This window comes from Bos javanicus, chromosome 5 (genome assembly GCF_032452875.1).
Source record: "Bos javanicus breed banteng chromosome 5, ARS-OSU_banteng_1.0, whole genome shotgun sequence".
In the NCBI taxonomy this organism is placed as follows: Eukaryota; Metazoa; Chordata; class Mammalia; order Artiodactyla; family Bovidae; genus Bos; species Bos javanicus.
The window spans coordinates 2,811,133-2,837,883 of NC_083872.1; the positions used below are offsets into that span (position 1 = coordinate 2,811,133).

Genomic DNA, 26,751 nt, shown 5'->3' on the forward strand with positions numbered 1-26,751 from the left:
AGGAAAATACTTACGCCCAAATATTAAGACATGTTTGGGTGAAAACCTTGGGCTTTAAAATTTTTACAGGTTACCTAGAAAGTGGAAAATTCAGACTGGCTCACGTTTCTATAAGCAAAGAATATTTCACTGGATAGAATACAAAGCCTTTTATGCAATCAAGTCACCCCGTTGACTGTGAAAGAAAGGTGATACGTCTTGAATCCCCAGGAATGTGGGACAAAGGAAACAAGGAAATAAGGTTAGAAAATAGAAGGCAAATTTTGAAACCAAGAAAACTTTAACGTAATCCAACAATTAAAAATCCAGAAGGGACATATGAATTAATAGAAAATGTGAGTCTCATGATTTTTTCGTTTTCCCTTATCAGGGATTCGATGGATAAGATTTAACAATGAATAAATCCATAGGAAAAATTATTTTAATATAGTTTAGTGGGGATGAAGTTCCATCTGAAAGAAAGGAGTAGCAAGTGTAAGTTTATTTTTTAATTGTTTAATTTTTTAATTGATATATAGTTGATTTAAAATGTTGTGCCAAGCTCCACTACAGGAAGTGCTCATTTTTAAAGTGTATTATAGTTTATGGAGTGGCCCAGCTTTCTTTCATTTTTCTAAAACTCAATAAATTCCTTAAAAGATTTTGTCACTTTGTCATATTTTTGCCTACATTTTTACTTTTAATATTTATATATGATTCTTATGAAAATTATTATTGTATTATAATTGTACATTAAATTAATAATGATAATGACTTTCATTAAACTAAGATTTCAGAATTATCTTCTCATAAAAGTGGTTCTCTTACTGGAGAAGTATTTCTAATTTTTACAATTGTATATCATTTTGAATTTCAAAAATGTTGAACTATATGTGATCATTTTAGCAAAATAGAAAACATTTTAAATGTATTATTCTTGTAAAAAAAGATATATGTAATAGTATTTTAAAATTATATATATATATATGTTTGCTCTGAATTAGCTAACAGTTTTTGCTGTTGTTTGTGTTTTCATTGATGCTTCAACTTTTAAAATTACTTCCTACAAGTGGTAATGAAGGGTAAATTTTCAGAGGATAAGCAAGGACTTAACTATAGGACTATCAAAATTAATGACTGTCATTGTTAGAACACAGTAAGTCTATACCATTAATGTCCTCAAATTGCTAATTATCATTAAGGAGTTAGAACATCATTATCATTACTTTTCCCAAGTTTTTTTTTTTTCCTTAACATTATCAACATTAAAGAAAATCAAGGAAAGGCTAAGGTCATATATTTCTGAGTTGGAGATCTAGATTAATTAAATATTTCTGTGTAAATACCATATGCTCAGGATTTTTTTTGTGTGTGTGTGTGACACTGAAACCTTTAGCTGAAATTTAGAGAAGAGAAAACTATGTAGCTATTATGTGCCTGCTGAGTTGGCTTCACATGTTGGACTCTGTCCAACCCCATGGGCTGAAGCCTGCCAGGCTTCTCTGTCCATGGAATTTACTGGGCAAGAATAGTGAAGTGGGTTGCTGTGCCTTTCTCCAGTGGATTTCCCCGACCCAGGTATCAAACCCACATCTCTTACATCTCCTGCATTGTCAGGCAGGTTTTTTTTTACCACTAGTGCTCTCTGGGAAGTCCTTTAACGCCCTAACATCTGTCTCTGGAGGTTTTATAAATTGTCTGCAAGTTAATGTCCCAAAGAACAAAAGTTTTCTGTTGTAATATATAGCTGTTCAGTTCAGTCGCTCAGTCGTGTCTGACTCTTTGCAACCCCATGAACTGCAGCACGCCTGGCCTCCCTGTTCATCACCAACTCCCGGAGTTTACTCAAACTCATGTCCATTGAGTCAGTGATGCCATGCAACCATCTCATCCTCTGTCAGCCCCTTCTCCTCCCTTCTTCAATCTTTCCCAGCATCAAGGTCTTTTCAAATGAGTCAGCTCTTCACATCAGGTGGCCAAAGTACTGGAGTTTCAGCTTAAGCAACAGTCCTTCCAATGAATATTCAGGACCGATTTCTTTTAGGATTGACTGGTTGGATCCTCTTGCAGTCCAAGGGACTCTCAAGAGTCTTCTTCAGCACCACAGTTCAAAAGCATCAATTCTTTGGCACTCAGCTTTGTTTATAGTCCAACTCTCACATCCATACATGACTACTGGAAAAACCATAGCCTTGACTAGATAGACCTTTGTTGGCAAAGTAATGTCTCTGATTTTTAATATGCTCTCTAGGTTGGTCTTAACTTTTCTCCAAAGGAGTAAGAATCTTTTAATTTCATGGCTGCAGTCAACATCTGCAGTGATTTTGGAGCCCAGAAAAATAAAGTCAGCCACTGTTTCCACTATTTCCCCATCTATTTCCCAGGAAGTGATGGGACCAGATGCCATGATCTTAGTTTTCTAAATGTTGAGCTTTAAGCCAACTTTTTAACTGTCCTCTTTCACTTTCATCAAGAGGCTCTTTAGTTCTTCTTCGCTTTCTGCCATAAGGATGGTGTCATCTGCATATCTGAGGTTATTGATATTTCTCCTGGCAATCTTGATTCCAGCTTGTGCTTCATCCAGCCCAGTGTTTCTCATGATGTACTATGCATATAAGTTAAATAAGCAGGGTGACAATATACAGCCTTGATGTACTTCTTTTCATATTAGGAACCAATCTGTTGTTCCGTGTCCAGTTCTAGCTGTTGCTTCCTGAACTGCATACAGATTTCTCAAGGGGCAGGTCAGGTGGTCTGGTATTCCCATCTCTTTCAGAATTTTCCACAGTTTATTGTGATCCACACGATCAAAGGCATAATCAATAAAGAAAAAGTAGATGTTTTTCTGGAATTCTGTTGCTTTTTCAATGATCCAACGAATGTTGGCAATTTGATCTCTGATTCCTCTGACTTTCCAGTTTGAACATCTGGAAGTTCACGCTTCATGTATGGTTGAAGCCTGGCTTGGAGAATTTTGAGCATTACTTTACTAGCGTGTGAGATGAGTGCAATTGTGCAGTAGTTTGGGCATTCTTTGGCATTGCCTTTCCTTGGGACTGGAATGAAAAGGGACCTTTTCAGTCCTGTGGCCACTGCTTAGTTTTCCAGATTTGCTGGCATATTGAGTGCAGCACTTTCACAGCATCATCTTTTAGGATTTGAAATAGCTCAACTGGAATTCCGTCACCTCCACTAGCTTTGTTCGTAGTGATGCTTCGTAAGGACCACTTGACTTCACATTCCAGGATGTCTGGCTCTAGGTGAGTGATCATACCATCATGATTATCTGGGTCCTGAAGATCTTTTTTGTATAGTCCTTTTGTGTATTCTTGCCACCTCTTCTTAATATCTTCTGCTTCTGTTAGGTCCATATCATTTCTGTCCTTTATTGAGCCCATCTTTGCATGAAATGTTCCCTTGGTATCTCTAATTTTCTTGAAGAGATCTCTAGTTGTTCCCATTCCATTGTTTTCCTCTATTTCTTTCTATTGATCACTGGGGAAGGCTTTCTTATTTCTCCTTGCTACTCTTTGGAACTCTGCATTCAAATGGGTATATCTTACCTTTTCTCCTTTGCTTTTTGCTTCTCTTACTTTCACAGCTATTTGTAAGGCCTTCTCAGACAGCCATTTTGCTTTTTTGCATTTCGTTTTTGGGGATAGTCTTGCCCCCGTCTCCTATACGATGTCACGAACCTCCATCCATAGTTCATCAGGCACTCTGTCTATCAGATCTAGTCCCTTAAATCTGTTTCTCACTTCTACTGTATAATCATAAGGGATTTGATTTAGGTCATACCTGAATAATCTAGTGATTTTCCCCACTTTCTTTAATTTAAGTCTGAATTTGGCAATAAGGAGTTCATGATCTGAGCCACAGTTAGCTACCGGTCTTGTTTTTGCTGACTGTATGGAGCTTCTCCATCTTTGGCCACAAAGAATATAATCAGTCTGATTTCAGTGTTGACCATCTGGTGATGTCTATGTGTAGAGTCTTCCCTTATGTTGTCGGAAGAGGGTGTTTACTATGACCAGTGCATTCTCTTGGCAAATCTCTATTAGCCTTTGCCCTGCTTCATTCTATACTCCAAGGCCAAATTTGTCTGTTTCTCCAGGTGTTTCTTGACTTCCTACTTTTGCATTCCAGTCCCCTATAATGAAAAGGACATTTTTTGGGGGTGTTAGTTCTAGAAGGTCTTGTAGGTCTTCATAGAATCGTTCAACTTCAGCTTCTTCAACATTACTGCTTGGGGCATAGACTTGGATTACCGTGATATTGAATGGTTTGCCTTGGAAATGAACAGAGATCATTCTGTCATTTTTGAGATTGCATTCAAGTACTGCATTTCAGACTCTTTTGTTGACTATGATGGCTACTCCATTTCTTCTAAGGGATTCCTGCCCACAGTAGTAGATATAATGGTCATCTGAGTTAATTTCACCCATTCCAGTCCATCTTGGTTTGCTGATTCCTAGAATGTCAACGTTCACTCTCGCCGTCTTCTATTGACCACTTCCAATTTGCCTTGATTCATGGACCTGACATTCCAGGGTCCTGTGCAATATAGCATCGGACCTTGCTTCCATCACCAGTTACATCCACAACTGGGTGGTGTTTTTGCTTTGGCTCTCTTTATTCTTTCTGGAGTTATCTTCCACTGATCTCTAGTAGCATATTGGGCAGCTATCGATCTGGGGAGTTCATCTTTCAGTGTCCTATCTTTCTGCCTTTTCATACTGTTCATGAAGTTCTCAAGGTTTGCCATTCCCTTCTCTAGTGGGCCACATTTTGTCAGAACTCTCTACCATGACCCATCCATCTTCGGTGGCCCTACACGTCATGGCTCATAGTTTCACTGAGTTATACAAGGTTGTGGTCCATGTGATATAGTCCATATAGCTGTTAGCTGTTTTCAAATTATTTCAATATACTTTAATTCTGAGAACTGAAAATGCCTTAAGTCTAAAATTCCTTTTGGTACAGATTCTCAAATAAATTGATTGCCTTGTTCCTTTATACTGTTAATGCTCTTTATACTCCTTGACTCCTGTACTCCTTGTGGCTCAGCAAGTTTATTTAGCTTTGTCCTTTCTTCAAATTATCATGTAGCATTCTTATGATTGAGAACAATTATCAAAAATCTCACTAACGTTCCTGTTTCCCTAAGTCATGATTTCGAGGGGCTGCAACTATCTAACTATTTTTTCCCAAGATATTAATCCTTTTTTCTATATAATGAATTATAGAGTAGAAATCCCTTTTCTATCTCATTGGTAATAAAAGGTATTTTTGCCTTCCACATTTCATCTGCAATAGCATTGAGTAGCTCTTATGTCTAATTTGGGATAGGGTATCATGTTATGAGAGGCAGGAAAATATCACTTTAAATCATAAAGAATTGGATTACATATTTCATTTCTCCATAAGTAAAAATGAGTATCTGTTACTAAGATTAGAGAAGGAAAAAATGCATGACAGGAACAGAAGTTGTGTCCTTCTCACTCCCTTTTCTCTCATTCACTATTGTTGCTTGAAATTGTTTCCTTGACATGCTAGGAGCAGTTATGATTGAATTTAAGAGAACTGTGGATGACTGTTATCATTGCCAAATGAAACAACTTGGTTTCTTTGATGCAACAGAAAACGTGTAAAGAAAAGCAAAATGCTTGTCACATGTTGTACAGTCTATGTAAGACAGGTGACGGGACATTTCTCTAGCTGACAGCTGAGTGAATTGCCTCATTTTCATTGTTTAAATGGTGTTGACCAACATGCTGCCAGCCTGGCTTCCCCCTTCTGATTTAAATACCTGTTTCAGAATGCCTTTGGAGGGCTGTGATCCTCTCGGATTTATGGGTGCTTGTATGTGGGGTTCTCATCACTGTACTGCACCCCTGGTGTTTTTGTGATAGAGCCTGTCTGACTGGTTTTGGATTTATGATGGAAATAATTCAGAACAGAGTAATAATTTTCCCTTGGCAATTACACTACCATTTGGTACTTTGTCCCTAAGGGGAAAATGAATGTGCTGGGATCTATCCATGAGTTTAGTGGCTCGTTGTGAGAAACAAATCAAGGTCAGAATGCAAATGCAGAACAAGCGATTGTTGAATTTGGTTCTAGTTCTTCAGCCTGAAGGCTTTCCACGTTTGTGTGTGACACTTTAGGTGAACAAACTACTCTTCTATTTCTCCTCTTTTAACCCTCACAATGACCCTGGGAGGTAAAAATTACTGTTGCTCCCATTTGTTAAGAACAAAACTGAGAATGAATATGTTGCCTTCCTTGAAGTTCGCTATTCAGCAAATATTTTTAAGCAATTTGCAATGTGAAGGTTTTATGATGTACACTGGGGCTGCACAGATAAATAAAACGTAGTTCTTACTTCAATTTTTCTTTTAACTATTTATTACAAACAATTTCAAATGTAAATAAAAACCACTAGAGCTCTGTATCAAAGCCCCTATATACATTGCTCTGTATTAGCAATTATTAACTCATCAATCAGTCTTACTTCATCTGTGTCCCCAAACTTTTGTACTATTTTGAAGTCTAGGCATCAAAGCATTTTCTCAAAATAATTTTCACTATGTATATCTTAAAAAATGACATTATTAAACATAATGACTGAAAATTAGTATTTCCTCTGTAATATCAAATATTCAGGGGGAGTTCCTAGGTGTTGGGATCCAGGGCTTTCACTGCCATGAGCTGGTTTCAATCCCTGATAGGGGAATTGAGCTTCTTCAAGCTGCTCGGTAAAACCAAAAAAAATGTTCAAATATTCAGGAAATGTTCAAATTTCCAGTTGTGTCATAAATGCCATATTTTTTTTTAGAGTTTGTATGAATTAAGATCCAAATAATATTACGTGCTGTGGTTGGTTGATATTTTTTAATCTCTTTTAAACTATTGATTTTCTTCTTCACCTTAAAGAAATGTTTGATAAAGCGTGAGGTTGTTTGTGCTATATGATTTCCCACAGTGTGGCTTTTGGTGATTGCATCCATACTCTGCATTTTTATACGATCATCTGTGTTCTCTATCACTTATAAATTGGTAATCAAATCTAGGGGCTTAATTTAAGGCCTTTTAGCAAGTTAGCCAGAGAAGGCCATGGCACCCCACTCCAGTACTCTCGCTTGGAAAATCCCATGGACGGAGGAGCCTGGTAGGCTGCAGTCCATGGGGTCGCTGAGGGTCGGACATGACTGAGCGACTTCACTTTCACCTTTCACTTTCATGCATTGGAGAAGGAAATGGCAACCCACTCCAGTGTTCTTGCCTGGAGAATCCCAGGGATGGGGGAGCCTGGTGGGCTGCAGTCCATGGGGTCGCTAAGAGTCAGAAATGGCTGAGTGACTTCACTTTCACCTTTCACTTTTCATGCACTGGAGAAGGAAATGGCAACCCACTCCAGTGTTCTTGCCTGGAGAATCCCAGGGATGGCGGAGCCTGGTGGGCTTCCGTCTATGGGGTCGCACAGAGTCGGACACGACTGAAGCGACTTAGCAGCAGCAGCAGCAGCAGCAAGTTAGCTTCAGAGTTGACTCTATATGAACACATAAAATAAAGAGTAGTCTCTCTTTTTATGACATTTGCAGCTCTAATAAGTCACTAGAGCTTGCAAATGGCAAGTCATTCTTTCCTTTTCTGGTTGTAAAAGAAATAGCTTCTCAAAGAGAAACTTGCTCTCCACTCTCTTTTACTATTGGGTGACCCAGTGATACAGTTCTTAAGAAAAGACAGGGGAAAGGCCTGATTGTTTCCCTGCATTTTTCAGCATCAAAAATAATGAGCCAGTTCTCTGGCATAATGAGCCTGTTCTCTCCATAGTGACCAATTATTTTGTTTTGTTTTGCTTTAGTTAAGTACCATTTTGACCTCTGGATTTAAGTCTATTTGATGAGTTTAAATCCCTTGTAGTTTTTTATCCTTATTGATACTCAAAATGTCTAACTTTGGCCAGGAGCTCCTTCAAGTTGTCTGCAGAGCGTGGATTACATGGGATGCTATTGCTTCACTCTTATTACAGTCCCTTTAGATTTCACAGAGATTTCACTTTTGGATTCCTCTTCTAAAAAGCCTCCCTACTGAGTCATCACTCTTTTGCATGGCTCGATTACACTTTCAAAAGTGTTTTCCGCGCCCCCCCCCCCAATACATCCACTTTTTGGATTATATCTTCTTGCTTAATTTTGTATCAGTCTAAAAGTTAGACCTCAGCAGTATATTTAGAAAATTACATAAGGAGTTATAGGGACCACATATGTGTAGCAGTACCTCTGTGCATACCCTGGGGGTGGGGTTGCCTTGATTTTGAGCTTTCTTGTTGAGATTTTGAAATGAGGTGGACTATCCAAGCAGTGCCCTACAGTCCTGTCCAGAAAGCAGTTTCTCCCATGCTTTGTATGCTTGTATTCTAGTCCTTCTTTCTTCTCAGTCTGAATTTAGGACCCCAAATCACTTTCCTCAGCCTTAACTTGTCCTTTTCCCATAAGACCTTGATATGGAAAATATCTTCTGTTATTTTAAACATTTCCTCTTGTTTAAATTAAAGCTCATAATTTTATGCGATTATCTCTTTCTTTTTTAGACCATACTCTAGTACTCTGTTGTTTTTACTTCTGTCAATAATATTTCTGAAAACAAAGTGTTATTGCAATGCATGATCTTCATGATAGGTATGTTGCTGCTAACTAGAGTTAATTTTTTCAGGCCAAAGTCTGAACTGTGGGTGTTCCTTGACTTGTAGAGATTAGACACGATACTGAAGGGACCCAGGGAATGAGGGGCAGTGATGAAGAAAGTGATTTTTGGCAGAAGAGGCCCAAATGACCAAAGTCTAAAAGATATATCTTCAGTGAGTCCACTAAGCCCCCATTTCAAAGTCACAGTCATGTACCAAACCAGTCTCTCTTTCCACATCTGTTCTCATGTTGTGTTGTTCTCAAGGCCCCAGAGGTGATTCCCACTTCGTTTCCCCCATATTCTGATGCTCACTTTTTTAGCTAGAAGGTGGAAAAAGGAATAAAAAAAGTTACATTCTAGGCCTTTCAGAATAGTGGTTAAGAATATCAGGCTCGGAGCGGAAGATTGGGTTCAAATAACAGCACTACCCTTATTAGCAATATGACCCTGGAGAGCTTAGGTAATCTTTTTGAGCCTCTGTTTTGATCTGTAGTTTGAGGATATTAATGGTGCTCACCTCAGAAGGTCATCATGAGGATAACATTATGTATGTGTAGCACTTGGCACAGGACATTGGGAGTGCTGCCTCTGTATTGGACACCACAGTGACTCACTGTCTTTTTTCCTTTGTCTGAGATCAGTTGCTGATGGATGAAGCCTGAAAACATGAACTCAGATTAACCAAGAACCATAATATTTTATAACTTGTAGCATGAGAATTCTAATTTGGGTGTTCCACCCAAGGAAAATCATCCAGGCCATGTAAAAGCGTTGTTCCCAAAGATGTCCATAGTTCTGTTACTTGAGATGTGAAACGTGTTTATATTCAAAATGCACAACAGTGGTGAGCTTCACTTATCTTCCCAATAGAATATTCTTGAAGTAATCTGAAAGTAATTATGAGGAATTCCCAAGAGCATGGAAAATATTAAGTTAAATATATAAACTTACATATAGTATAATAAAATCTATATAAAAAGCAAAATGTTGACATAAATTTTAGACAAGAAGAGATATACCCAGTTATTTTTAAGTACCTTGGTTTGAGTGATATTTTTATCTTTCTTAGTTTCCTATTATTCACACATTTTTCTAAAAAAGCAGCCATGTAGGAAGTTAGAAGCGCCACTGATTTATGGACCTTTAGGTTACTGATTTGATATCCTGATGTCAGTAAACACAAACTCTCAAAATCATGATGTAATTTTTTATTCTTTACAGCCCCATGTGGCTCTGTGGAGCACTGGAAAATTTCACTGCCTAGAAAGAAGGATTCCATACCAACTTTAAGAATTGTATTGATATTTTCCATGGAAATTATAGGCTATGTGGGTAATTTTTTCTGGTGCTCTTTCAGGCTATTTTCTGTATTTAAATTCTGGAATAAATCTCTAACTCAAAGTGGAATAAATAACTTCTCATATATACAGTATATGTGTTTTTAAAATGTGTTCTTGTTTAAGTGATTTCTCAGTGATCTTCCCATATCATCTGATGCTGTTTTTAGCAAATTGAGCAGCAATAAAAAATGCATGAATAAGCTTCTGGGTTTTTTTTTTTTTCTGATACCTGCATAAGAACCGGTTTCTAAAACAAATCTCATGCATAATCTATCTTAAAAACAAAATAAAACATTATGTCTATTTTCATGTCATCAGTTTCACTCACTAGATTATGTACATCTCATGAATATAGTTCATACAGTAAGAGAGAGAGATCAACTGGACAATCATATTTCACTTCCTTCTCTCTTGGAAGACCGCTTGGCATATTTGAGTTTGCTCTATTCCAGTCAGTCACCCTTCTAGAGCATAAATCAGATCATGCTATTTCCCAGCTCAAAAACTTGTGGTGGCTTCTCATCACCCACAGAAAAGTGATCTGAAGCCCTTATTATTTATTAGAACTGTCATGATTTAGCGCCACCAACCTCTGCAAGCTCAGGCCCTCCTCTTTGTTTCAGGCTTATTCTGTTTCATCCACAAAGTCCTTTTCGTTATCTTTAAGATCCCAAATTTGTCCCTGTCTCAGGACCTTTGAACTTGCTGTTTCCTTGGTCAGAATTCCCCTCCTTCCAGATTTATGCAAACCATTCTCTCACTTCATGCAGATGTCCTCAGGGAGACCTTTCCCTAAACACCCTATTTAAATTATTTACCCATAAATCTCCTTCCCCTAACATTGCTTACTTCCCTTTCAAAGCACTGAGATTTTATTAGGTATTTATTTGTGCTTTGGTCTGGGATGTGAGAGGAGGGCATGGCAACCCACTCCAGTATTCTTGCCTAGGAAATCCCATAGACAGAGGAGCCTGGTGGGTTACAGTCCACCGGGTCTCAAAGAGCTGGGCATGACTGAGCACAGCACAGCATCTGGAATATACGTGCTCTGATTATGACATGTAAACAGATGTTAAAGGAAGAGAGAAAGAAAACCTTTAACCCTATTTCAAAGTGGTGTTTGGGGAGGGAACCTCATGCAGGGGAACTATGGGAGCTTCTTGTCAGTCCTGACTTTGAATTCCAACTCTGTCACTTATTCGTCAAATGAGCTTGGCAAGGTGTTTCTCTTCTACAAGTTTTAGCTATCGTAAAAAAAAAAAAAAAAAAGGACTTCCCTGGTGGTCTAGTGGTTAAGACTCCGCACTTTCACTGTAGGGGGCACAGGGTTGAATCCCTAGTCAGGGAATGTAAATCCCTCATGCCACAAAGTGCAGCCAATATATATATACATACATATAGCACTTTCCTGGTGGCTGAGTGGTAAAGAATCCGCCTGCTAATGCAGGAGATGAGGGGTCAATCCCTGGGTTAGAAAGATACCCTGGAGAAGGAAACGGCAACCCACTCCAGTATTCTTGCCTGGAAATCCCATGGACACAGGAGCCTGGTGGGCTACAGACCTTGAGGTTGCAAAAGATTCGCATGTGACTGTTAAGTCACATATATATACTCCTTGACAATATGTATATGTATGTATACTAGACAATATATATATGCATATATATGTGTATGTAAACACATATAGTATACATATATGTGTATGTATACTAGACAATATATATATGTGTATATACATATATGTTGTTCGGTCACTCAGTGACTGAATAATAACAATCTAAAAAATGGGCATAACAGTACTGATCTTGAAGCTTTTAAGGACAATACACAGAAACAGACTGTCATTTCATAACATATAGGTGAAGTGAAAATTGCTCAGTCGTGTTCGACTGTTTGCGATCCCATGGATATACAGTCCATGGAATTCTCAAGGCCAGAATACTGAAGTGGGTAGCCATTACCTTCTCCAGGGAACCTTCCCAACCTGGGGATCAAACCCAGATCTCTCACATTGGAGGCAGATTCTTTGCCATCTGAGTCACCAAGGGAATACAGTAATTCCTCAATATAGGATGTGTGTGTGTGCTCAGTCACTCAGTCGTGGCTGGCTCTTTTGCAACCCCATGAACCATAGCCTACCAGGCTTCTCTGTCCATGGAATTCTCCAGGCGAGAATACTGGAGTGGGTGGCTATTTCCTCCTCCAGGGCGTCTTCCCTATCCAGGGATTGAATCTGTGTTTCTTGCATTGGTGGGCACATTCCTTACTACAGAGCCACCTGGGAGCTCCCTCAATATAGGATAGCTTAGCTAAGTTGATAGTTTTCTAAAATGTAAAATGAACTAAATTAGTTGACTTTGACCATGAAGCTAAGGACTTTTACACTTTGGGGAAAATAGCTAACATCTGTTGGCTTTTCCAACTAACGACCAAACATTGACTTTGCTTCTGAACATTATTGAGTGCCTAGAGGACCCACTATATTTACATAATGACTGATTTCTTGAGAAATTATGTTTGGAAATGAAGAAACAAGTGTGTGGAAAAGAAAGGATGGTTGTGGTTGTGATGGTGGTAGTGGAAGAACTATACAAGTTGCAAAAATTGTTATTGGATATTTTATTTTTAATTATTAAGTATTTACTGAAGAAGGGGACTTGGAGATCATGTAGTTTGACCCATGTCAATTTACTGAACAGAAGAAAGACTCCTAAGCTCTCTCTCAATTTAAGTACCTGCTATGTAATAACACTTCTAGGAGAGTAGGAGTCATTTGCTAATCAGAAAGAAAAGAACAGAGGTGTTGTATAATACCTTTGCTTTCTCACTGGCTATAAGGCTAGTTTACTTTATTATAGACTAGTTTATTCAAAGCTATTGGCTAGATAGCAATGGCCTTCATGTCTTCTATCATGTGTATCAGTAGTAAACAAGATGAGCAAAAATACTACAAAGATCACTCAGAATTTTCTCTGGTATCATTTAATCTTAGAAAATAATTAAGAAATGGTAGCAATGTTTGTTTTAATATACTTGCAAAGTGTTCTTGTTTTTAAGAACTGCCATTATTGTCATGATTTAATTTAGTTTGAGTATGTTTATTGAGTATGTTTATTTTGAACTAGATTCTGCATTAGGCTATGGGTGTAAAAAGATGGATGAAAAGTAGGTTTCTTTAGAGATCTAAGTTCAGTGAGTGAGAAAGTAGTATTAGGATAAAATTATGATTAATATCATGATACTTATTATTAATAGGGGTGTTATCAAAGTGTATGTGAAATCATAAACTAAGTGCCTGAGTCGGTTTTGGAAGTGGGCTTTCTGGAAGAAAAGGAGCAGGAGGAGAAGGGGCCATGAGAACTCTTTTTTTTGTGTGCAACTTTTCACATTCCTAACTTTGTGGGGCTACAAGCAAGTAAGCCATCTCTTGGTATAGTCTGGTATTGCCTTCAGAACCCCCACAGATACCAAAGTCCTCAGATCCCTTGTATAAAATGGCATAGTGTATACATGTATCGTCAGTAACTCAGTCGTGTCTGACTCTTTGCAACTCCATGGACTATAGCCTGCCAGGCTCCTCTGTTCATGGGATTTCCCAGGCAAGAATGTTGGAGTGGGTTGCCATTTCCTCTTCGAGGGAATCTTCCTGACCCAGGGATCAAACTTGTGTCTCCTTCATTGGCAGGCAGCTTCTTTACCACTGTGCCAACGGAAAAGCCCAAGATGGCATACATAGTACTTGTATACACTTTAAATAATCTCCAGATTACTTATAATATCTAATACGGTATAACTGCTTTGTTTATATTTGCCAGCATGCAGTGAATTCAAGTTTTGCTTTTTGGAACTGTGGAATTTTTTTCTCAAATATTTTGATCCACAGTTGTTTGAAGCCACTGATGCAGAACCTGTAGGTGTGAAGGACTGACTGTAATTCCTTCTGGTCTCTGCGGACGACGGTTTGCCAATGCCGGGAGTTGGTGATGGACAGGGAGGGCTGGCGTGCCGCGATTCATGGGGTCGCAAAGAGTCGGACACGACTGAGCGACTGAACTGAACTGAACTGACCCATATCTTTGTTTTCTCTAGGAACTGACAACAAGGACCCGTGGTTGACACAGATACCTCCTCTGTGTAGTTCCCTCTTTATTCTGTGGTGCTCTGTGGACAAGTGGGGTTTTCAGTCTCCACCACAATATCTTTCCACAAAGAGCACATAAAAGTCTTACAATAATGAATAGCAAAGAACAGTAGATAGAATAGTAAGCGTCTTAATTAAGCATTGCAGTAATTGCTTCAAAACATCTATGCCCTAAGGGACAGTTATAGTGTCTTCTGCATGTATGGTGAGATATGTAGTAGGCTATTTATTGTTTTTAAATAAATATTCAATTAATGAAGACTTGAGTATGATGCTGTGAAAAGTCTGAAGGTTGTGCTTTTTACTTTTCGTTAAGTTTCAAGCACCCAGAAACCAATGACTTTTAAAGAAAACTCATGGTAAAATAGGTTATGTGTACAAGCCACCTATCACAGAAGATTTAAGAGTTAACATTCACAGGAATTCAAAAGTAGTTTTAGATCTTGGGTGAAAATAAAGCCAGCTAAGGTCAGTGCATTTTAACATCAGTTAATATAGTCCAATTTTAATGTCCTTCCTTTATAAAATATCCTCTTTCATGCCTAAAGATATATCCCATTGCAAGCTCCAGTAATTAGAGAAGGAAGAGCAGAAGGTATGTGTGTGTTGGGAGAGACACAGGGATGGGAGGAGAAACTGTATAGGTGTATGCAGGCAATCTTTTATCCATTGTTTAAACTTCCCTCATTTGCTTGTCTTCCCCATAGTGTTTTTTAAAAAAACTATTTCTTTTAATTGGAGGATGATTGCTTTACAATGTTGTGGTGGTTTCAGCGGTACATCAACATGTATCAGCCATAGGTTATGCACGCCCCCCCGCCCCGCCCCCCTGAACCTCCTTCCCACCTCCCACTCTGCCCCACTCCCCTAGGTTGTCGCAGAGCACCAGGTTAGGCTCCCTGTGTTATACAGTAACTCCCCACTAGCTGTTTTACACATGGTAATGTATATGTTTCAATGCCACTCTCTCAGTTTGGCCCACTCTCCTTCCACTACTGTGTCCACAAGCCTGTTCTCTATGTCTGCTTCTCCATTGTTGCCCTGCAAATAAGTTCATCAGTACCATCTTTCTAAATTCCATATATATATGCATCAATATACAGTTTTTGTATTTCTCTTTCTGACTTACTTCACTCTGTGTAATAGGTTCCAGTTTCATCCACCTCATTAGAATTGACTCAGATGTGTTCCTTTTTATAGCTGAGTAATACTCCATTGTGTATATGTGCCACAACTTCCTTATCCATTCGTCTGCTGGTGGACATCTAAGTTGCTTCCATGTCCATTGTAAAAAGTGCTGCAGTGAACATTGGGGTATATGTATCTTTTTCAATAATGGTTTTCTCAGCGTATATGCCCAGTAGTGGGATTATTGGGTCATATGGTAGATTTATTCCTAGTTTTTTAAGAAATCTCTATACTGGCTATATCAGTTTACATTCCTACCAACAGTGCAAGAGGGTTCTTTTTTCTCCACACCCTCTCTATTTATTTGTTTGTAGATTTTTTTGATGATGGCCATTCTGACTGGTGTGAGGTGATACCTCATTTTAGTTTTGTTTTGTTTTTAATTTTATTTTATTTTTAAACTTTACAATATTGTATTAGTTTTGCCAAACATCAAAATGAATCCGCCACAGGTATACCCGTGTTCCCCATCCTGAACCCTCCTCCCTCCTCCCTCCCCATACCCTCCCTCTGGGTCGTCCCAGTGCACCAGCCCCAAGCATCCAGTATCGTGCATTGAACCTGGACTGGCGACTCGTTTCATACATGATATTATACATGTTTCAATGCCATTCTCCCAAATCTCCCCACCCTCTCCCTCTCCCTCTCCTTCTCCCACAGAATCCATAAGGCTGATCTATACATCAGTGTCTCTTTTGCTGTCTCATACACAGGGTTGTTGTTACCATCTTTCTAAATTCCATATATATGTGTTAGTATACTGTATTGGTGTTTTGATTTGCATTTCTATAATTAATAGTGATGTTGAGCATCTTTTCACATGTTTATCCCATTGTCTTGATTCCTAACTAATTTTTTATGCCAAACCTCACCTCAAGAGTAGAGATAATAAATATCATCTACAGCTTCTTCCTAAGAGAGGAAAACCCCGTATAGTTATACATACGCTATTCTTTAAAAATTTGTTCCCCCCCATCACGTTTTCTAGTAACATTTCCCTGCAATGATGCAAATTTCAGGAAACTGCATTTCAGCGTCAGGACCCTAAGTGTGCTCCCTACTGGGCTGATTACTTTGAGCTAATGTAGTGTTCCATTCACTAGGATTCTACACACTTCTCCTATATTGATTGCATTATCAGTAGTGCTAATCACACATATCATTACCAGCCAATTACACAAGCACATATCTAAACTAGGTAACTTATTCACCAACATTATCTCTTACAAGTCTTAATTTTGTAATGAAGTTGATTATACTCTTACCCAATTGAGTATAGCTACATATTTTGATCTAGCAGGCTAAATGCAAGTTTATTGAATTATATAGTAGATAATTACTTACCTATGTTTGTAACAACACAAAATGAGGGCAATTTGAGAGTAGTCTGTTTCTTATTCTATTTAAAGAGTGCATTAGAGAAGGTTAATTGTTTTAAATAAAACATACCCAAAGATATATTTGGATTAAAAAAAAAGCAATAAAAGTGTACTTCCTGCACACAAAACAGAATTGGGTATGAGAACTGGTACTTGGGGATGCAGTCATTCAGACACCCAGGTAGGTTTCTCACATATTCAGTATAAGAGTTCCATTCAGGGTCACTCTGAAAGATTCATTTTAGGGATAAAGGACATGGAGGACTAATGAGGTGTGTATGGGCTGACCTTGACAGTGAGGAACACTAATATTCTATAGGCTACAGTTTAGTCACATGACCACAACTGGCTACCAAGGAAATGAGACTTATCCTTCATTCCAGGAAGTGGAAGAGGGCATGGATTTTGGTGCACAGTTAGCAATTTTTCCTTAAGGACTCAAAACATAACTTGCTCTATTTCTTGATTTAATGAATACTTCACTGGCCTTGGTCATTACTTAGAATCTATTAGGCTTGGCTTTGCTTTAATTTTATTACACTATGTCAAGTGTCCTATAAAGCCTAGAATCAAGCTCTGACTCTTAGAAGACTTGTACATATCAAGCTGAATAATGGGGAATATGAAAATGAAAAGGCATTTTTTTCCAAAATTTTAAGTAAACACATTATGCCCCTGTTGTGGTGATGATTTTTTTAAGCAGGCTCAAATATAGGTAAGTGGGTTAGAGTAAAAGGGTTAGCTTCGGGATATCACCTAGTTCAACCCTCTTATTTCACAGATAAGGAATGTGAGGCTTGGAGAGATGGACGGACCTGATTGTACAGCGAGCACTCAGGCTTCAGGCTCTTCCTCAGTGCCAGGCTCTTTTTTCTGGACCAAGTCTCTTTTCATAACATTATTTGTCATATTTTTTATTTGTAGTCATATTGCTTCCAAAACATAAGTCGTTGAAAGATGTCCACCCATTTATAAAGAAGAAATAATACACAATAAATTGTAACTGACAAGAGATAGTGTGTTTAAATCCATGAGAAAATAGACCCAAACACCTTTCTTGATTTTCCAACCTCATCTGAAGGACCCTAATAAATTAGCTACTTACTAAAGGTTCTTTTTAAAAAAAAAATACATACTTTTTTCTTATTTCCTCAGTAAAAGAATAATGGGTTCTAGATAAATCTTCTTCAACTCTAAAATTGTCTAATCCACAGCATGCAGATTTTATAATTTTAGAGAAGGCAAATTTATGATCACCATGCTAGTTAAGATCTAGGATTAAAAGTTCAGGAAAAACAAATTATGAAATCGGAAATATTGGAAGCTGTGTTATTTTTAAGGAAAAAAACCACATCATTACTTTTACAACCCCTGTAGGCAAAATTTAACTGTTTTATTATGCTACATTAGCAAAAATATGGTTTTGTTTCTTATTTAATTACTGTTGCCTTTAGCCTAATTTTATGCTATTTTTGTAAGGATGTATAAAATAGAAAGTGTACAAGAAAAGTGGCACAAACCTAGGTGGAGTCTAAAGCATACAAACTTCAAGGAATTTTATGGAAATGTGGAAATTCGGGGTTATTTTCACCATTCTTATTTATGTCAGGTGTTAGCTATGGTTGATCTTATACCAAGAGTGAATCAAAATCATTAGAGTAATGATGTATGTTCATTGATTAAATCCAAAGAAAACTGAAGCAGAATCTTCAGAGTTGGTTTTTATTATGAACATTATAAACACAGCTGCAAGTTAATGTTTGTGCATAGAGTAGTTTTTGCTTATCACATTAGTAAAGACTAAATAATCTGGCGACCTTGCTGGAAATGAAGGTGAGAAGACTTTGCTCCTTCCCTGTCCACCTTCTACCAAACACAAATAAAAAAGTCCATCTAATTTTGTGATGCCACGAAAAATAATGGTGTGAAATGTAAGTAAAGAAGAGAACCAGGCTATGCTTGCTCTCATATTTACCTGCCCCCTGTGTTAGAAGTCTATATTCAGTTGATTATTAATGTAAAAAATCAGCAGATGCGTGGTGTCACCCTGTGTAAGCATCAGGGACATGAAGGCTAAGGCCATCTTTTAATGTACTCCATGGTGTTTTTCATATTGCTTTGATTTGTGAGGATTTTCTATGCAGTTCACTGTAGTGTAGGGATATTCACTTCTTTTGGATCCCTTTTTGAATATCCCCTCTTTAAAAGTGGGCTGCATGTGATCAGACAGTTTTTAAAGGCTACTGTCTCATATTTTCCAAAGAATCTGACATTGGTCCCCATGGTGACATAGCACCTATTGAAAATAATAAAGAGGAAGAGTCTATTTTTTTAACATTTTTTTGTAATTTAAACTTTAACTCTGCTCTTCTTCATAGGTGCTATATTGATAGAATTGTTTTTAATAGGAAGTTTTGAAAGATGTTTGTATGGTAATGTAACAAATACACTCAAAACTGGAAGTTGCTATTTTAATTTGATTATCCTTTTGAGGACAACCTGGATTAAGTGTCATTATACAGAAGTACATGAAAAGTAAAACAAATGCATTGAGAACCCAGAATTTCATTTCAGTAATCAATTATTTTCAATGACTCATGACCTCTGAATAGTTTCCATGAAGAAAATACCTAGAGTTGATTTTATTCAAGTCCCACAATTCTTTCCTTTTTAAAAACATGCATGCTGATATTTTTGTGTTCATGCAAATTTTTTACTCTGTAACTCTGTATATATTAAGGGGCATTGGCATCCTAAGTAGGACTATATTTAAAAAGTGAGTAATTTTATTCTTATAGTTCTGAGTATGGCTTCTTTATACCGTGATGAATCTTGCTTTCTGCCTTTTATTTGCATACATAAAATCTTCATTTTTGCCTCATCATGTATCTTTTCTGCATATAATTAACATTAAATTTTTTTGTGCAGAGCTGGGTATTTGCCTCAGAATATTCCCCTGGAGATTATCAGATACCTGTCTGAGGAAAAGGATTTTCTTCCTTGGCATGCTGCCAGCAGAGCTCTTTATCCTCTAGATAAATTACTGGACCGCATGGAGAAATACAACATCTTCAATGTAAAAAGATATATTTTCTTCTTTCTTCTTTTCAGAAGATAAACTGTTTTCTCATTATCTACTATGTTCAACTTGATCCCAAGTTATTTTAGTAGTTCCTTCTAATTTGTGTTATCATTTTTGTTCTGATTTTCTGTATGACACTAATGGCAAATTCTGAAGAAAGAAATGTAATACAAGCTACTTTTTTTTTTTTTTTCTGGCCTAAAAGTGTCAGTTAAGCTTAAATGCCTCAGAATTTAAGAACAAATATACATAATAAATCCTTAAAGTTCAAACTTACTTCCCTAGAGTTAAAGGGTTCTGTGTTCACAGAGGACTTAACCTGGAAGAGGGATGCAAAAATCTTCACAGAATATAGACAGTTTCAGTAAAGATTCTTAGTCATTATTTTTATCCAGAGGGGCATAGTAAATTCAATTCACTTCCTTAAGTAACAAGGTTAAGATCAACATTGAGGCAAAAGCCCATTCATAATTGGGTCCAAGGAGATATAGGAGAGCAAACAACAGCTAATCCAAATAGACCTGAAGACATGGCAAACATTCCAACATGTTACCTGACCAGATTTGCTAGGCCTAAGGGCTGGAAAACCAAACTTGCACAGTTGACACCACCTAATCTAATGTAATAATCATTTTGAATAGCATTAGGGTTAAGCACTGCTAATGAGCTTTTGATTCCAAAATTTCTTATCACCAGTGAAGTTTTGCATGCGAGAATGTATCTCTGTAACTCCTATTACCATTGAGCATTATTTATTTTCCTTTTACTTATTTGAAGACTCTGCTCCGTGTCTTATAAAATTTTCCTAATTTATAACGTACTGGCTCTGCTAATTAACCTATGGATTTGAAGTGACTCGAGGCAAGTTGGCTCTGACATGAAAGCTGTTTATTAGAGTCATCTAAACTGCGATGTCCCTAAGAGTTGCTTTTTCAAATCTTATCCTGAGCCTGCATGAAAGCACCTTGGCTTTAACAATTTTTTTTAATGAGAGTAGTCTTGGCTTGACTGTTCATTGTCATTGGTTTTGTTTTAGTCTGCTTTTGCAGGAGACGTGCATACAAGTGTCAGTACAGTTATGGTATCATTTTTATCTGCTGGAGAAAGGCTTATTACCCTTCTCTTTTCTCCTTAACACAGAGACACTGTAATATTAAACTTATGTAAAACAAATTTACATTCTTGTGTATATTTGTACTTTAGAATAATATATCATGTCAGACACTTCATTTCCAGTAAAAGTTAAGAATTGTTTTACTGTAATTTCAGTGTTTTGCTTCCTTTGTCAAAATTCAAGGACCACATTAAAGTGAGGAGAACATATCTTGCATTACGACTAATATTTAATTATATCATTAGATGAATGGATTTTGACTTTGAAATATTAATAGTACATCATTTTACTAAAAAGTGAATCTCATGTGTGTGTCAGGTTCAACAAAGCTAGGCTATTAGCTGGGCTTATCTAATAGTTTTGCATTAAATATGGTCTATTTACCATAAAATGATAAAGATTAGGTATTCATTTTCATAAACTATATCTACATACATATGTAACTATGTATACATGGATTCATTATCAATATCTTACGTTCCTTTTCGCTACAAAAATTGTCATCTCAAATATTTAATAGTGAAAATTGCTTAATTTTTCAATAGGCAGTAAAGAGTAGACTTCCACCATTGCAACTGTATTTTATATTTATTTTCTATGTTTGAAATAATAAGTCAAATGAAATTGTAATAAAGCTTTACCATACCCATTATTTTACGGATATTCAAAGTAGGTTCATTTGGAAAATATTTTAAGTTACATATAATTTCAGTTGTCAGAGTGAAGTGATTTGAAAGTAACATTATCTTTATTTCTCCCACTCTTCATTTAGGAATATATTTTAAAGCAAGTTGCAACGACGTACATCAAGCTTGGTTGGCCAAAAAACAATTTTAATGGATCTCTTGTCCAAGCGTCCTACCAACACGAGTACGGTTTTATTTCTTACTTGCTCCCCCCAGAACCGTGCAGTGACACACCACCAGGACCACTGTGACTGTCGCAGCGTGAGACGACCTTTCGTTCTGCATCTGTCATTTCCCTTTCCCGGAAGGACTGCTGGTGGACAGCTCGGTTTGCACCACCTGTACTGAGAACAAAGGCTTTTCTTGGCCGTGTTTTAATTTAAAATCTGCCTCTACGGGTAGTTGAGATCTGAACCTAGACCCCTCACCAGAGATCTGTTTCCAGAGAAGACGTTTTTATGCACAACTCCCACCCTGCTTAATTATTTCTTACTCAGCAAAATGGAATCCCTGTGTCTGAAAATTATTTTGTGCTAATTATTTACATATGTACTCTAATGTAGTGTACTGAGTTACCCGTTCTCTCCAGATATTAACCCTGTTGGTTTTTCTTTTCCTTTTGATGATACCTAGAGAACTACGTAGAGAAGTTATAATGCTGGCATGTAGTTTTGGCAACAAACACTGTCACCAACAAGCATCAACACTTATTTCAGATTGGATTTCCAGCAACAGGAACAGGTAAGCTGAACCAAATCCTATTTTTCTGATATGATATGTACTACTTTCAGATTCTGAGTGGATGCTTTACATTCATTCACTGGAGAAAAACAAGACAAGATAAAAACACTGCAGAACTTTGTTTCAGGTTCACAGATTACCAAGCAGCCACCCGGAAGCCACAGTGTACATCTCTTCGGAATATTTTATCTAGTTTTAAACTACCTTTCTTAAGCCAGGCCCTTATTCTTCATATATAGAGTGTCACCTTATTTCGAATCTTGCTAGCTTTGCTGTCACATGAAAACAAAATAATTGAATTTAGGTCGAACTCTGAAGTTCCTTAGAAAGGTTGCGGTATTTATTTATAAAACAACTGTGAGCATTTGATATAAATGAAGCAGCATAGCAAATGTTAATTGTAAAACCTAAAGACAAAAATGTTATGAAAAACCTTTAGTCTTTCAGTGACCTTTGATAGAAACCTTAAACTTGTGTCTTATCTTGGAATTTCACAGTACAGTATTTTCATATATTATATGAGGTTAAAAAAATTTGATAGAATTATTTTTGACTTAAATATTATCCTAAATGTCACTTAATGTTAATGAAAAAATATGAAGCATAAACAAAATCAAGGATCAGTGATTTTCATACTATAGTTTTTAAAAATATTTTAGGTGTATTTGAATTTCCAAAGATCATTATGTTCCATTTCTTTTTATACTCTGGGAAATTTTCAATCACACTTCTCCAGTCTTTGGCCACCTTGTTAAGGAGAGTCTGATCAGAAGGGTGAGGATTTAAGGAACAATTAGTTCAGAAGATTCTCTTTTACATGCTTCAGGGGGCTTGTTCCTGGTGTCAGTGACTGAGACAGCCCCGTGGGCAACAGAAGGAGACTTGTTGTAGAAGAACATTGAGAACCACAAAGAGTATAATTTGTTTATGGAACAAAATGGTATTTGTCTTGCTGAGAGTTGTTTAGGTTTAAACTTATGTCTGACTCCAGATCAAAATGTAGCTCTCCTGCTTTAAAAGTTTGTGAGGGAAATCTTTCATTGCATTACTTAGTAATTAGTCAATCTCTCACCTTCTCTAGAGTTTTCCTCCTTTCTTTTTAAGTTAATCCTTGTTGACCATACACTGAGCTAAGAAGGAAAATATTTTATTACTATCATCTCTCAATGGAACCATCAAATACTAGAAGACAGAGATTAAATTCCTCATCACTCTTCTCTAGAACTAAAACATCTTCATTTTTTTAAAACTTATCCTTTTTGCTAAGTCCTCTAAAACCTTTTATATTAGTCTTAAAATGTTATTTTAAAAACTTTTCCTGTTTTTTTACCACCCCCTTCAATTCTATCACATGTAATTGGGCTATGAAACCTTAAACATTTATCCAAAATCAATACATCCAAAATGTGACCAAGATATTTAATCATATATACATTCAAGGAAAAAAAAGTGAAATATACTCTTTGACAACTGTGGTCTCAACTTTCTGCCCCTTTGTTTTTTTGTTTTGATTCTTTGATTGTTTTATTTGGCAATTTGACTTAAACGTGCTAACTTGCTTCAGTCATTTCCTGAACTACAGCCCACCAGGCTCCTCTGTCCAAGTCTTCCCAGGCAAGAATAATGGAGTAAGTTGCCATTTCCTCCTCCAGAGGATTTTCCCGACTGAGGAATCAAAGGCATGCCTGTCCCTTCTCCTGCACTGGCAGGCATGTTCTTTTTTTTTTTTTTAATTTTATTTAATTTAACTTTACAATATTGTATTGGTTTTGCCATATATCAAAATGAATCTGCCAAAAAGAGGCATGTTCTTTACCACTAGCTCCACCTGGAAAGCCCCTTATTTGGCTATAGATGTGTGCTTTTTCTCAGAACTGATAGCTGTTTTTGAACCCTTTCATGAATTTACTCATACTTACCTACATTCTTACTATTTTATTAGAACTGAACTTATACCTTTGTATTACCATAATTTCTCTAAGGAGTATTCAAACATGATATCATTTTCTACATTTAAAAATATAACTATCGGGAAAATTCTATCTTTAAAATAATTCATTTATTTAATGAAATTTTATTGAGCAATTCTCAGTAGCAGCTTTCACTTTCATGTGTTGGAGAAGGAAATGGCAATCCACTCCAGTGTTCTTGCCTGGAGAATCCCAGGGATGGGGGAGCCTGGTGGGCTGCCGTCTATGGGGTCGCACAGAGTCAGACACGACTGAAGTGACTTAGCAGTAGCAGCAGCAGCAGTAGCAGCTGGTAACCAAAAAACAAAGAGAAGAGGTGAAGCTCAAAATTCATAGGAGATACAGCTCTGTAAACAAATAGTGGTTCTTTGAAGCAAGAACCAAGCATAGGACAGTGTGTGAACCCGCAGAAGGGGGAGGTTGCTGCCTGGGAGACCCTGTGTTCTGCCTTATGAAGAGTGAGTGGGACCTAGATGACCAGGCCTCATGAGGCAGGGCTGGGTGTGTATGAGAATGTGAAGGGGGTGGTAGGGGTCCCAAACAGAAGGGAGGTGCATGGGTTGATGTTTAATTTTAAAAGAGTACAGCAGTTTTTGACTTGTGAGTTTGAACCCTCTATTAGTTCCATAAACCCCTTATAAATGAAAGTGTTAGCTCATTTCAGTTCTTATAACTATTCTGCTTATTTGTGGTACAGTAGTTAAATTGGGGCCTAATTCTTTTAAATTTCTTTTGTTATTTCCTTCATTATTTTTACATGGTCCTGTTTTGCTTCTTTTTGTGACTGGGCAAGTAAACCTGCTAAGTGAAACTAACTCTGTGTTTACTAAGAAATACTCAACCAGCCAGCCAAATGACATGCCCCAGCATACACCAGTGACCTCCTGCAGGAAGTGTACATGATGCTCATGGGGCTGGCTGTATGGGAGATCAGGGGTTTCATCTGTAGTTAATAAAACAATAATGCACCCTGTAATTGGTGCTGAGTTTAACTTTCTTAAATTGAGTCAATTAAGGGGAGGGTTAGGTTTCTTTTTAAATGTGCCTGAAGTAACAGACGGAGAAGGCAATGGCACCCCACTCCAGTACTCTTGCCTGGAAAATCCCATGGACGGAGGAGCCTGGTAGGCTGCAGTCCATGGGGTCGCTAAGGGTCGGACATGACTGAGCGACTTCACTTTCACTTTTCACTTTCATGCATTGGAGAAGGAAATGGCAACCCACTCCAGTGTTCTTTGCTGGAGAATCCCAGGGACAGGGGAGCCTGGTGGGCTGCCGTCTATGGGGTCACACAGAGTCGGACACGACTGAAGTGACTTAGCAGCAGGAGAAGTAACAGACCAGTTTTGTTTGCTTGTCTTTGTTTAATTGGAACCTTAAAAATCATCTTAAAAGACTCTCCAAAGGTAATGTTAAAGTAAAAGTGTTAGTCGCTCCATCATGTCTGACTCTTTGCGACCCCATGGACTATAGCCTGCCAGGCTCCTCTGTCCATGGGATTTCCCTGGCAAGAATACTGAAGTGGGTTGTCACTCCCTCTCTAGGGGATCTTTCTGACCCAGGGATTGAACATGGGTCTCCTGCATTGCAGGCAGATTCTTTACTGTCTGATCCACAAGGTAACATCATAACATACTAAAAAATTTTGATCAGTGAGATGCTATATATTTGTGCTAATAAATCTAAAGGTCAAGGAGTCCTGGAAGAAGCAGCAGTTGCAAAGATCTGGGCTGCTTGTTACTATACAGCCTGGTCCTGATACACTGGGGAGATAGGTCAAATTAGTGGCACTGGAAAACAGAATGGAAAGTTGGTGCAAGGCTGGCTAATGGATCCAAAAAGTGCAGTGAAAGGCTAGAGGTGGTAGCAGAAGTTAGAAAAATTCAAGAATTACAGTGGATGATATGTTGAATGAGTCCACATTCTGATCTATTAAAATATTCAAATGCTACAGTGTGCTGAATTGTAACGGTGATGTCCTGCATATAGACAGAGTGAGCTGTGCTCAGGTCTTGTTAGGCTGTGGTTTGGGGACTAAGTTCAGCAGAATGCCACATTTCAGAAAAGAGACAAATCACCAAGCATTCGGGAGAGAACAACATAAATGATAAAAGAGATTGAGGAAACACCAGCTATGAGGGGAGGTCATGAGAACTGAGAATTTCACTCTAAAAAAAAGACTCGCAAAAGATGATAGCTTTTTTGTATGAATAAAAAGCATAATAAAAAGGACAGAAATTGGTTTCTTTCACTGCTGGGTGGAAATAAATAAGAAATGATTGGCATGAACTTCAATGAGTAAAATAGAAGGGATATATTTTTTACTCTAAATGAATTATTATCTGAAAACCTCTGTATTAAAACACTTTTGAGATTGTACAGTTAACTACACAGGGATCTCAACATATCAGTGTGGGATTTTCTTTGAATAAACATGTAA

General features: G+C 37.5%; 1 protein-coding gene across 1 annotated transcript in view; it reads left to right on the forward strand.

Annotated features, from left to right (window-relative positions):
- The window catches only part of TRHDE (thyrotropin releasing hormone degrading enzyme), a 447,855-nt gene that overhangs the window by 380,594 nt on the left and 40,510 nt on the right, over positions 1–26,751 (forward strand). The window contains exons 13-15 of the mRNA XM_061415530.1: positions 19,647–19,794; positions 21,687–21,784; positions 22,234–22,341. Of these exons, the coding sequence (XP_061271514.1) occupies positions 19,647–19,794; positions 21,687–21,784; positions 22,234–22,341 (354 nt within the window). The remainder of the gene's footprint in view (positions 1–19,646; positions 19,795–21,686; positions 21,785–22,233; positions 22,342–26,751) is intronic.